At 36.7% G+C, this 14,410-nt stretch overlaps 1 protein-coding gene across 2 annotated transcripts in view; it reads right to left on the reverse strand.

The window, feature by feature from the left end:
• MAGI2 (membrane associated guanylate kinase, WW and PDZ domain containing 2) overlaps positions 1–14,410 on the reverse strand; it is a 760,760-nt gene that overhangs the window by 517,576 nt on the left and 228,774 nt on the right. For both annotated transcript variants that reach the window (XM_074161622.1, XM_074161614.1), the window contains exon 2: positions 13,572–13,688. In XM_074161622.1, the coding sequence (XP_074017723.1) occupies positions 13,572–13,688 (117 nt within the window). The remainder of the gene's footprint in view (positions 1–13,571; positions 13,689–14,410) is intronic.

Raw genomic sequence — 14,410 nt, forward strand, 5'->3', positions numbered from 1 at the left:
CATGGACTTCAAATATTTTTCAGAAAAAGATGGAAGCTAGTGGAAACATGGTTGACCACTAAACACTTTAGATATCCTGGCCTTTCTTCCACTTCCTTTCTCCGGTTCAGAATGAATAGCCCTGTGTCAGGCCAGAAATCATCTTGCACCTTACTTAGAAGAGTCTGAAAAGTAAAAATCTCTACAAAAGCCCACCAGACGAATCATAGTTGGGAGATGTAAATTGAGGATAATGACAGGAAAGAACAGGAGTAATTAAATGCTTTCTTTGTGTGAAGATGACGAAAGTAAGGATTTTCTCCAAAATTCATCGCCCTCTTCCAGGACATGGCATTAAAAAGTACAAAACCAGAATGACAACTATTCTCTCACAGCTTTAAAATCCAGACTACTAAATTGTTTCTGGCTCTAATTGCCATGTTTCTGAGTCAGTACAATTTCAACTGTGTATTTAAATAGTGGTGAGTTGGTGCCCAAATCTTGGTCCAAGTACAGATGCACTTGCATTGTACATAAAAGGACTGATTATCTCATGGCAAGTTTTGAAGCACTATAGGAAATTATAATTATTTTTGAAACTCAAAGATAAACTAAAGATTAGATAATATATACTACAGCTAACCTCTTTCTATATGATGCACAGGCAAAAAAAAAAAAAAAAAAAAGAGAAAATCTGCCCCATAGCCTTTGGAATCAACGGGGAACTCTACATTATTTCCCATATTCCTTGAATGAAACTCCAAATAGTAGAATGACTCACTACTTAGCTGTCCATTTTACCATCTCCTCAAAGGACTTAGAAGGAAAGAAGAGAAAGAGAGAAACATGCAACCAGCCTGATTTTTATCCTATTCTTAGAAGGCAGCCGCACTAAATTATCTACAGGACATAAACCTTGATGTATATTTGGGAAAGAGCCTTGATTATTCTATGGAATAGACTTACAAAGTTTCATCACCTAAGAATTAGCTTTGGTGTAAGCCACCTTCTCCAACCTGTGTAAAACCTACAGCTTCGAGTCATAAGCTTCCTTTCCCTGACCAGTCGCTGAAGGCTTGGAGTCCCTGACCAGCAGGGAGTCAGCCAGGGTTTAGTAATATGGAGACAACAACAAGGAGTGTTTCTCTCTTCTCTCCACCAGCAATGTTTTAAACCAAAAGCAACTACTTCTACAGTGCTTTCTATGGCACTTGATTCATTTTACGTGATTATCTAGAAAACATACTCCTTGGGGGACCTGAATGTTTACCTTAATAGAATCAATCCTGACATGAGCTAGGCCATTCATGAGTGCCCAGACAAATGTTATAGGTGCTTAAGTACTTGTACTGATGAAAACTTAAGCAACTAAGTATTTTCTCTCTCTGTAAAGTTATATGGCAAAAACACGGATTTTAATGACCACAGATCTAGAAAAGAACCAAAAGTCTACCTAAACCTACCTATGTTCCTCTGTGGTTCTAACCCTGAGGTCCTTTGCAGTGCTATGGAAATATAAAGTAACTGGAGCATGAATAAGAATGATGGCTTTAGGCACCTATGGCAGTTTTTGACATCTCAGTGACTACCTCCTATTTCATTCTGTTCAGACACATGAAAACTTGGCACTGTAAGCTGTGTATACTACCAAGATACTGTTTTAGCTGCAACTATACGAGCTTCTTCACAGCAGTGTTCTGGTAGTGTTGACCCCTAAGTGAATTTGATGTGCCAACTCAGACACCACTGAGGAATTTGAATGCTTTTAACCTATTTTTAATTTACTATAGCACCTCCCAAATTTCAGTGGTACATTACCAAAATCTTCTTTAATCAAAGATTGTCTTTTTTGCCTCTAGTTCAAAAATATTTTTTATTTTTTTTTTATTTTAATCTGAAAAATGTCATCGCAAGTCATATTATTTTAAGTTATTCTAATTAGATAACACTATGAGATGAAATTAATATACAAAATATAATCTTCTGCTTTCCACTTCTTAAGTCATACAAAGCCATTCACAACAAGAAAATCAGAGTGAGATTAGGTATTGATGTTGACAGTATATAGGTACATGGACTTAAGAAGGAATGATAAAAGGTGCACTGCACTGACCTGGTATAACTAAGTTCATTCCAATTAGTGTAAGACTAATTCTTTGCCAAAAGCTGTAAAATGACTGGAAGAGGCTCAGTCTGCCCATAATGCTTTAGAGTACCTGCACTCATACACATGAAATGCTTTTGCCATCTTTTTCAAATAAATTGTATTCAGACATGAAAACCGGAGTATTCAGCCAGCTGAGCCTCATCAGCCACAATTGAGCAAAGCACAGGGCGAGCAGGAGAAGCTGCACAACGATGACAGACTGAGGGGCTCTGCACCAAGTTGTGCCAACTTGTCTACATTGCAACTATTAACTGAGAATGTAAACAACTGTATAATAGAACCATATAGCAATGCCTTCCACATATCCTCTTTTCCCCAGTTGCTCCCTCTGGCAGGGAAAAAGAGGGAAAGCCTTTTTATTATATGAGAGTGCACAGATCAGAACAGGTACACAGAGACTTACAGAGGATTTGCACGGATAGAATGAAAAGGGAGCAGCCCAGCTTATCACTTCATGGGGTATCCAAAGTAGTGAAGGGAAGAGAGAGGCTACACCAGGAATGCAAGCCCAGTCAGGAAACACAGGGAGGGCTGATAACCTTCCACAAGCAAACAGAACTTGCAGAGGCTCAGAATCACTCAACATTTAATGCATTTTAGCAGAACACAATGCAGAATGGGACATCCCTAAAGGAACAAGAGATTTTATTTTATTTTTACAGATGCTACTACTACTACCAGGAAATCTTGTGTAAAAACAGTTTCTGAAAGGAAATCTTGCAAAATAAATATTTTGAATGCCACCACAGTTTACATTTTCCAATGAATTAAAGGTCATTAAATGACAGGCTGTTCTCGGCGTCCAAGAGCTCTTCAAGAAGGAGTACAGTGCAATGTGCTTTTCCCAGTCAAATGAAGTCTCCTGGGAAACAAGTGAATCATAGCAGGACAGCTCTACTGCATGATTCCTGACACAGCTGCAATCAAACTTTCCAAGAAGTGCTCTACACCTTGTGCAAAGAAAAAAAAAAATAAAAAATTCTGTTTTTGCAAGAAGGGGTAGGATATTTTCAATCTAAAGATTAAAAAAAATGATGTTTCTGAGTTTCGATAAGATTAACAAACACCAAAAGACAGGTCAAGGATTGGTCAGTACCAATATGAGTTGAAAAAGAAAGCTTATCAGTCAATCAGGAAAAAAAAAAAGGGGGGAGATGAATCAGAGAATAGAGATGACTCGAAATGAGTGCTGGTGTGCATTTTGTCATTAGCTGAAGGCCACTCGAACACAAGTAGAGACTGCACCATCAGCAGTCTAGAGTGAATTTCATTCTTTACTACATATAAAGTGATCCACTAATTTTGTGAACAATGTGAAAATATCAATATATTTTCTTTGTTTTACTGATTATTTTCCACTAAAATACAAAGGAAATACATTCATAAACTAATGACACATAATTTATTATTATAAAATTTACTACTAAAAAAAAAATCTCTAACTGGAAATAATATTGTTTTCTAGAGCCTTTTATGTATGTCCATACCAGCCTTTTAAAATTTTAAGACAAGAATTTTAACGCTGAAATTATAACACTGTTCTGTATTTAAATCCAGACTGCTGCTTTCATTCAAAATACACTCTGGAACCTCTGCATTATTATAATTTTTTTTAAACCAAAATGTATTTCTGCCATCTCCACAGTAAGAACATTTCCATATTCAGAATCATTGAAATAAATTTGACAGAATGGTTTGAATAATCCATATTAGATTGATAGCTACTCAAGAGGTTGATGTGTTAATAACAGTAATACATCGGAAAAAGAAAAGTGCTTGGGGGGAATCAAAACCTGGAGATACAGGAGAAATATAAAGTTGTGACAAACTGTCATGGGACAAAAACAGGACAGTGGTATCCTCAGGATAAAGGGAAATAAAAAGGAAAGAACTTGCAGGAATGAGTTTTCAACTAGTGAATTATAAATTAATCTTATTCCTACTGGTAAAACCAAAGCTTTATTCACTCTTCAGATGTTAAAAGACACCTCTTTAATCTTCAGTGTCTATTTTTTTTTCCTCAAAAGGATTTATTCTAGCCAGGCTACTTTTGAATCTATAACGTGGTGCCTCTAGAGTCACTTGTCCGTTAACATTGGTTTACTGGACACAAAAGGTTTGAAATTCTTTCTTTTTTCATAAGACCCAGAAAATATGAGGTGTACCTTGCTCTCTAAAAATCGCAAAACTTGAAAAAAGCTTTAAAGTAAACTCCGTTGTATGATCTCATTAATGCAACGTAGACATGATGTTTTTAAAGGAAAGGAAGGTGACCGAACAAACCAGCGAGAACCTGGTCTCCAGCTGGTGTGAGGAGGCTACTGAACTGCAGGTGCACTTTAGAGAGAGACATAGATGTGAGTAAGCTGGTTATCTGATGAACCCGAACTTGTTCAACTGCTTAACAATTCACATAAATTGCTCAATATTCACTAGAAGATCTATTCACAAGGAAGTCCCATCCTCACTACCACTGTTTTTCTTTTGTTGTCATTGTAGATGAAAGCCCCAGAAAAGAAAAACAGAAGCAGCACATCCTGCCAAAATTTATATTGGACCTTTTTATTGAATGCAAATACGGACATAGTAGCTTAATTTGGGCATCCTGTTCTAAGTATCGATTCTTTTACACAACTCTTATTCTTTTTCTTTGGTTGCTATTGTTCTGAATTTCTAAGAGCAGCTGTTGGTGCTCCATGTTCACTGCTCAGTTGTTCTTCAGATAAAAATCACAAAGTAAAGATTATCCACTGTCTCTGACAGTTTATCTTCTACAGACTGAGAGAAGACAGAGGACTAAAAAAAAAAAAAAAGGCTTTAAATGATACTAAGAAAGATAACAAATCCAAAGGTCATCCAAAAACATGAAAAGTTGCAACATGAAGAAGCTTTTTGAAGCAACTTCAGTCTATGCAGTTCTAATGTTCCCAGGTGAATAGCATTACCCATGCTTTATCACAAAACTTGTACAATCTGACACACGTTTCTGCCTTTATGTAAAGTACCTCAGCTTCCCTTAAGAAAAAAAAAAAAAAATTCTTTAACCTATTTGACTGTAGAAGGCAGCTAAATTTATCTAGAGGATCTATTTTAAAATATTTTAATATCAAGAAGTCAATTCAAAAAGATCACGGAGTAAACAAGACATGGTTTAGAAATCATAGGAATGCTTATGTTCAATAATGGTACAACTTTTGTTAATCGTATTTCTAATTCTCATAATTTCAAGGATAGTTATTTCAGGAAAAAGGTCAACAGTATATCTAAGACCTTCAGGCTGGAAAAGCCTACTGTCATAGGGAGATAGAGTCTCTAACCAAGCTTTAAGCTGCTTTAGGCGAGTCAAGAGCTATGACTCGTACTTGTAAAATAAGTTAATTCTGGCCTCTTCTATTATTTGCTGTTCTTGTTCTGCAGAGACAAGGTACTTTATCAGATTTATGCTATTGCCCCTCTAGTTTCCTGGTAGTTCTCAAGTAATCAATAAGATTAGTGCTATCATCAAAATTAATTTAAAACTGTCACTATCCTTTATCCTTTCGGTATCATGTGAATTTGAGGACTCATTTTGCAACACTAGAAAACTTCCTCAAAGTTAAAAGAAAAATGGATCAATTCTTGGGGGCAATCAGCACAAATATTGTAACTAAACTTCTCATCTGGGATTATGCAGGTATTATATCACATACAAATAACTACAGACAGATACGATAAGCAACCCAAGCTGCCTGCCAGAGATGTTAGTCTTTAAATCACATGCTGGTTAACATCACTTAAAGAAGATATATGATATTCTTTTTAGGAAAATTGTTTAAAAAAGGTCAGGTTTGCAATTTCAGAGCTTTTTCCTCCTTTTTTTTCCACAGCAAATACTTCTAATCACTTTAATGGTATTATATCAACTCTCCAGTTGGCAGTGCATCACATTACCTGTTATACAAATAGTTTATATTTGCACTGCAGTGTAAAAGAAATTCACTAACTTTGGAAGATTTGATTTTGAAAATGGGAGAGAAAAGCTTGGTGTTTAAAGGAGCAGAATGGAAGGAATGAAGGAGTGGAAAGAATGGAAGTGGTGGACAGAATTAGCAATCTCGCTTTCTTACAGATATGATCTGGGTGCAAGGACCTCAGAGAAGCACAAACTGTTGTAACTCCACAGCCAATGAAATCATCCTAACACCTTCAGGCAACCTTTTATGGGCCATTCAAGCTGTAATGTTGTAAATTGTACACAACTACAGCTCTTAATCTTGTTAAATCTCTTCTCGCTTCATGCTACAATTATACCACATCAGACACATTCCATCTCCCTTTGTTCTTGAGCAGTATTTATTTTCTTTGGATACCTGCTATTTTAAGGTGAGTATTTAAAACAGATGTATTAGTCACTGAGTAGCTGAGCATTGATGTCCTCAATATGTAGAGTTGAGAAATTTCTGAGAAAAGGTGACAGAAATTATATGTTTTCTCTCTTATAACTACCAGTCCAATATTTTCTATCATCATCCTTGCTATTTGTAGACAAAGTTTGGGCATCTGTTTATCCTAGATCTAAATTAAGACAAAATTGTAATTTACTTCAGTAAATAAAATAAAAAAAAAAAACAAAAAAACCACAACAAACCAAAAAAACCAAAATTGTTTCTTGCTTGGTTTTCTTTTCATTTGCTGCTTCCCACTGATGGCAATGCAGTGCCTGCAACCTGAACACACCCCAAGCCCGAGCAACGCTTCATGCCCACTAACTGAGAGGCAGTGAAGTGCCGACTGTAACCCTTACCACCCTGCCCTAAAACAGACAAAAAAAACCCACATAAAAATCATACAGAAAGTTAATATAAAGATGCATAAGCCCAAGTCTTTTTTCCAGACATTCCCAGTGTCTTCAGAGAAACAGGCCAGTGTACCATGTGCATTTCCAGGAGGTAATTAGGAATACTACGTGTAGCAGCGGAAAAGAAAGCAAGGTCCATGGACACCAGTTTAACCACCACTCCACCTCAGGCAAATCAACTCAGGCACTGTCTGTGCTGTGGGTTTGTTTGCTAACTGTTCTTTGCCTCTTCTATTTAGGCTTTCAACTATTTGAAGCAGTGACCTCATCATCATCTTCTGGCACACGTAGCTGTGCTGCACATAGCACAGTGGGGCCCTCATCTCACGTAATTACCTGATTTGGTTTAATATTGCTTGGGATACAAAAAAGGCTGAATACGTTTTGCTATTGATTTTGCTTTAAATACACTTTGGAAGTGTGCTCCATTAGATACACAACAAGAAGTACATTACCCTAGAGCTCTCCATTGCTCTATTCTGAGCAATCAAAGTCAAGCCTAAGCAATAACTAACACTTGTCTGAAAGAATAACGTACTCATTAAAGTTAGGTAGTTATTTCCAGTGATGGTGACATTTCTTGGCTGTACGGTGTGCTAAGCACAGGTTATTTTATCCTAAGAATAGTTCCATATGATGTCAAACTGGCAGATCTTTTAACTGACAATATCTGGACTTTCTAATTTGTTTCTTTTAAGAACAAAGCTGTGCACTGAATTTCCACCCTTGAAAGACACTTTCGACACTGAACAAACTTATAAGAAAAATACATGAAACCACTGGCAAGTCTGTTTCACACATTCCCCTTTGAATGCTCTTGGCTATACACTTTTTAGAAGAGGAAAAAAGTATTTTACAAATGAAATCTGAAAGGCCTTATATTTGTCCAAATATAGATTAGTCAAATACATCTCACATCCTTATTCAGAGCAGCAGAACCACGCACACAGAATTTCTGCACAGGAGGTACCCTCATTAAGTATATATTTATTGCCCATTTGACTTCTGCCACTCTTTCTTCACCTTTAAATTCAGAAGATTCAGATGAAAACCTGGGTATGCAATTGGGATTTCCTTCAGTAAATACTCTTCAGTATTTACTCAGTATTATCACTCCCTTGTTATAGTGACTAATATAAAAGTTATTAGAGTTTATATGAACTGCTGTTCTATGATAATGCCTATTAACTCCAACCCCAGTGAGGACAGGCAGGAGAGGAAAGCTTCATCATAACTCAGTATGCACACACTCAGAGGTGCCTTAGTTTTCTGACTGGTACCCATGAAGAAGAGTATAAGTGACTACGGTCTCCTAACACAATACACTTCTTTGCCAGAGGGAAAGACCCTGATTGTTTTCAAGCTGCCAATTTCTCCAGGGCTGAAAGTGTGGAGAGAATTCCTCTGAAGCTGAGTGTCCTCACCACCCTACAGCAATTTCTGCTTCAAGTAGAAACACATTTTATTGACTACGTTATCTAAAAAAAAAGAAAAAAAAAAAGCTAATGGTACTACCTTTGCTGTATATGACAGACAAAAGTAAGTCCAGAAAAAAAAAAAAAAAGAAAAAAAAAAATCACTGCATACACTTTCTCTTCTGAGAAGAGGACTAGAAAATAAACAGAAGCATTTTGTAATATATAAGGCTTCAAAAGTACACAGACAATACTGCAGCATGTAGGTTAAATATATTTATGCATAGACCAGATTTTACTCGAACAAAATCATGTTTGAAAATGAGGCTCTTATTTAAAGTTACTCAAAGTGACCCAAGAATCTAATTATTCACAGAAAATGAATAAAAGAAAGAAATCACAGCAGAAAGGAGGGATATTATTAAGTGTTCATAGGTTTCATATTTGCAGTTCAGTGTGTCACATATGTTCACCTAACGCAGAGCAATCATAACATCAATAGGCAAACTAAGCAAAAGGCAAAAGAAGGAATTATCACTATTTCATACGTGGCAAACTATAGCACATAGTAACTGCATTTCCTGCCTCTGGTCACTCACATATAGCATGTGGCTGAGTCACAAACAAAACCTTTTTTCCTATGTTGCTGACAAATGTCTTAAATAAACCACCCCTCCTCTGCATTAACAGCAGTACTGCATTATCCAGTGCAATAAGCCTGAGCCACACACCCAGTCCTCTCTATTCTTTCATCATTGTTGTTTTTCCAAATTCAAACACTAGGAAGGAAACTTTCTCATCCCCATGACTTTTTTTTTCTTTTTAAATTATTTCACATTATGCCTTCTGACGTGTGCCCAGTGAAAGATGCACTTCTGGGCTGTATCCTTCAGTGGTGTAAATCAGTGCAGTGGTATAGAGTAATTCATTTGAGCCACTGTCAATCTGAAGTTATATCCCAGAGGATGTCAACGGGAATCTCTTCAAATTAATAGATTATTTTTTACTTCTATAAATCAGCTTGTCATTGACTTTTTCCAGTGCTGTTTAATCAGGATGCCTTCCACTACGATTTCATATTCCCCATCTGGGAAGAAAGCACAGACTCTTATTTTCAACCACATCTCCCCTATTTTGCCAGCTCTTAAAGAAATGGAATTTGTAATTGCATGGAAGGACATATCAAAGGAGACAGGTCTGACCATGACTGTCACTACCAAAACTGCTTTCCTGTCACATACTCTACCACAAAGTTAGAGCTATCTCTTCTCACATTATTGAAGACTGGAAAGATGCTTGCCCGCATGGCAACTGTAGTTTGCTGAGAGGAAAACCAAGCACGGTGCAGCACGACTAATTTGTTGTTGCAAATAGATCACGAAACACATCTAGGACTATGAATGCTTTCTCCAGACCCCTGGACTTGGGCAGAAAGGGAGAGTGTCAGAAACTACTTACCTGTGTTTAACAACTACCACTTCTTACCGTGGATATTTTTCTGTATTGTAGGACAACGTCAATGGCTACTGCTCCTAAGTAACTTCAGGAATAAGTTTATGGTATGAAAACTATGCTAGAAACCCATGCAACAGAAAAACAAGAAGAAAATTCATGAGACAAACTTCAGCTAGGCCTTCTGAACTTGGAGACCTGTGAACCTTTCTTTCCCCCAGAACAGTCTTTTTTCATTTTTTGTTTTCCTCTGAGATGTTCAGCATATTTCTCGTCTCATTTGTTTCCCAACAGCTGAAGTTGTGTCCTCCTGCTTGCATTAATACAAGAGCTGTGCCCTGGCAGAACACCACTGCCCAGTCTTCCTTCTCAAGGGTGCATATTTTCATTGATATTATTCGCAATACTCTATCTTTAAAAAAGTTTCAGTTTTGTGACCTTGTCTGTTGGAAGCTTCATTGCTTTTCTAATTCAGCTCCAAATTAACAGAACTTTTTCTTCATTTTCTTGTTTACGTATCAGTTTCATTACTGCTGCCACACAGCTCTGGGGACAGAGCTAGTTAACGGCTGCATCTCAACTGCTGCAAATACAATCGCGCGTTCTGCCCTGGGATATATGTGTGTAATTCCTGTTGACAATGCAGGGAAAATCAATTTGGTATGGCACTGAGAACTGCAACTGCTTATGGAAGGCAGCATTTGACTCTTAGGGTTACACGGTCATTTCTAATTTGGTAGAATGTGGCACTGCATTATTAAAAATAGAGAAATGTATGGATCACAAACGAAACCAATTCACCCCATCCACAGAGGCCACAGTTTCCAAGGGCAGAATTGATCCATTATCCTCGTCATGCATTTCTGGCCCATCTATCCTTTGGTGCACACAGGGTAAAATATAATGTACAATTCAAATTCTTATCCAATAAATACTGGCTTACCTGTTCTAAGTACATTTGGCTTATCCTGATTTAAAACAGATATGGAGTTAGTTCTCTGCTTCCAAATTTCACAGAGAATACTCACTGAATTCACATAAGTGAAAGATGTCTTAGTCTGACCTGGAAGGCTGAGAAGCCAGTGGTCATGCCCATTGCACCGCTAGGGCCGGTGCTGTCAGTCCGAACAAAAAGCAAAGAACAGTAAAAAGTCAAGGTCAAGGACTCTGTTATAAGGGTTTTCCTGGTTTCACTGGCAATTATACCTCTATAACTGAGAAAGATTGAAGGTGCATTTTTAAAGGGAAAAGGTTGCCACCTATTTTTCAGATTTTTTTTTTTTCTCTTTATGTTACAACCTTGCCATTGGAAATAGCCAATTGCAGGCAACGTAGCCTTTTTCTCTCTGTTCTGCACAAGAATTTGACCAAACTGAGTGCTTTTTCTGTGTTGGCATCCATTGCAAGATTTGTAATAACTACATGTTTAGTCTGTTCTCATTAAGTGAGCTTGTGGGCAATGGTATAATCAGTTAAATATTACTGCTGCATACTAAGAAAACCTCCCTAGCAGTTTTACAGTATACTGTTTGGATGACTAACCATTACTCTTAGCCTGTATACAAAGCTTAAAAAAAACCCATGAGTGTCCAAAGCCCAAAATTTTTAATACCACCACCCTTGAAAAGTAAGTTCATGATTCAAAAATTTGTTAAGTTACATGGGGAAAAAAAAAGAAAAAAAGGAAAAAAGGAAAGAGTTGAGAATGTTTTCCCTCCTAAAGATGAATGCTGGAGATAGAATAAAATTGCATTAAAAAAAATTCACTTCAATGATGACTGAGGGAAAACCGGGTTTCAATCTATGTGATGGTATCCTTCTCATTTACTTCATTATGGAAACTTCTTTAGCTAACCATACATCACCCCGTCTGCATGTGTTAATTTCTTTATTTTTAAACATCCACCTTTCAGGAGGGCTACTTTCACAGGATTTTCAAGAAAATCTCAAAGAAAATATGCCACCCAGCACTACTTTTTTTTTCTAATTTTTCCTACCACCACTGTTGGAGTCTCCCACTCTATCCAAGAACACGCCTGCCTACCTAGCATTCAGCAGCTGTCACCTGCACCACTATAATATTTTTGAAAATCTGGTTCTTAGTTAAAGCTTCTCAATGTGTAATAGAATAATGACTTAAGAATCTAACCATGTAAAATGACACAGAAGTTGGATAAGTCATAGCATAAAGAAAAGGTAATATTAAGTGTTTACAGGTTCCAAATTGCATTCTTTGTGGTTGTAGCGCTACTTTTTGAATGATAAATTTCCTTCTGTGAGTACTGTATTTCACTTGACAAATGAGAGCACTTTATTATTGCCTTGATTAAAAACAAAACCAAACCAAAACCTACTCATCATACTGCCAACAGACAGTATCTATTACACGTATGCAGTAGTTGCAATATCGTTGGACTTTCTTTTTAATCTGGATCTCCATCATTAACAAGCATGTGCTGGGTCTATAATAAGTGTAGTCCTATGCTAATGACCCCCCATACATCCTAAGAAGTGGGATTTAATCTCAAAGCATCTTTGTACTTGTGTTTGTACTTCATCTGGGATGTTTCTCAACACCTTCAGACAAACCTATTTTATCATAAATCTTATATTAATGTAATGTTTTTCATTTTCTGCATACAGGCTTTTCTCCATATTCCTTTCTAATCAGGGATGAATGGAACTCCTGAAATTAAGACTTTACATTTATTTAGCTTCAGCTTCCAAAAGAAAAGGGAAATGCTTGAGTGTCTTTTTTGATAGAGCTTTTCAAAGAGCCACTCTTTAATGTAATGAAAGAAAAAACGTACAGTAGCATTCACAACAACATAGCTTTCAAAGAGCATCCTCTCATTACCATATCAATAGCAGTCACTTAGTATACCTTCCTCTGCCTATCATTCCAGTGTCAAGCCTGCAAGTTCAAAGGTGCACCCTTTTTTTCACCCAAACCAGAAGCTCCATTTTTTGTCTACCAAGCAGTTATTTTTATGCGGGAAGAATAATGGCACTTCAGTCCATTTTTAATGATATATTGTCTGTCAGTCAAGTAGATCTGCTCTGAAAGGCACAGCCCTCGCAGTTGGACAAGGCTTATGTTACTCTACCTAATTTCACATCTACTGCAGAAATAGGTGAATAATGTCAATAGCTACAAAAATTATTTTAGAGGTTTCAGAATATTTCAGATATAGGTATCATTGACTTATGCAACAATAAAAGAACACATATGCAAGACAATATGAACTTTCAATGCTATGCCTGCTGCACCTAAACAACAAAATTTCCTAGTTTATTTGTTTCTTCTGTTGCCCTATTGCATTCTAAACCCCACGGTATTATGTAAAGTATAATAGTGTGAAATACGAGGCAGATCAAACTCTCTCTGTTGGACATCAATTTAACCAGCCCAGAAAACGGCTTTTTTCTTTCAATTTGTTCTTCTTAAAACTGCAGAAGAAAAACATTATTATTCTAGAGCTGCGGTTTATGAGAACTGCAACTTTGAAAACACCATGCAGCTTCAGAAATTAATTCAGCATTAGACAGTTCAGTTTCTCAGCAACAACATGGAAGACAGGAACCAAGCCGCAAATCTATTTACAGGAAGACTGTTTCATCTGCAGTCCACCTCTTCACACCTTGCAGATGGCCTCAGCAGCATTAATTCAGACATCTACTCCGCTAAGAAAACAGATTTGTTCATCTCCACACTACTCACATGGCACTGTGCGGAGGTAGAGATTGTCTCTTATGATCTGCTGGAGCTCATGGTCTACCGAACCTTTCTGGAACCGTAAATTGAGGTAGTGACGAAGGTCCTTATCAACAATGCCTCCTGTCAAGGAAAAGACAAATAAAAGAATGATTTAAAAATATATTGCTTTGACGGAAGCAATGAATCACTTGTAAAGTCTCAGTGGCTCATTTTCCTTCGTGTTTCTGTCACGATGGATGACCAGAGCTTTCTGGTTAATGCATGCAGTTGGTACAATATCACTTGCTATCAATAACTGCAAAGGTTAAAACAGTTAATGACAACTAACTGGCTAAATCTGTAGAGTTCAGAAAATAAATATAGAATTATAGACAAAGGTGTCATTTTTTTTTTCTGCACAAATTGGAACATATTACATATATTCATATATCTAAATAATACATTTTTAGATATTGTGTTCCCCAAGACCTTGTATCAATTTTCCACCAGCTTTTCCCAAATATCTTGCTTCGAAATGTCTCTGTAATGCTCAGTGTTTTTAGTCCAGGCGTAACCAGAATAAAATGTAGCTGTACTTAATGATCATATAAATGATATAAACTTTTATGTTTTTTTTTTCTAATTTATTCATATCTGAAAAAAATACTATAGCAAACAAAGGTACATATTTTATTTCCACCACTGAGAAGAGTCATTAGTAACAAAACATCTCAGCATAATACTGCAAACATGGAAAAAAAATTGCATTCAAACCCCTGTATTTGCCACTTTTACTATAACTTTAGGACAAAACAACTACACTAACTGGTGTATCATGTTCCACTATTAAAGGCATACCCATA

Source organism: Numenius arquata, chromosome 2, assembly GCF_964106895.1.
Source record: "Numenius arquata chromosome 2, bNumArq3.hap1.1, whole genome shotgun sequence".
NCBI classification, from domain to species: Eukaryota; Metazoa; Chordata; class Aves; order Charadriiformes; family Scolopacidae; genus Numenius; species Numenius arquata.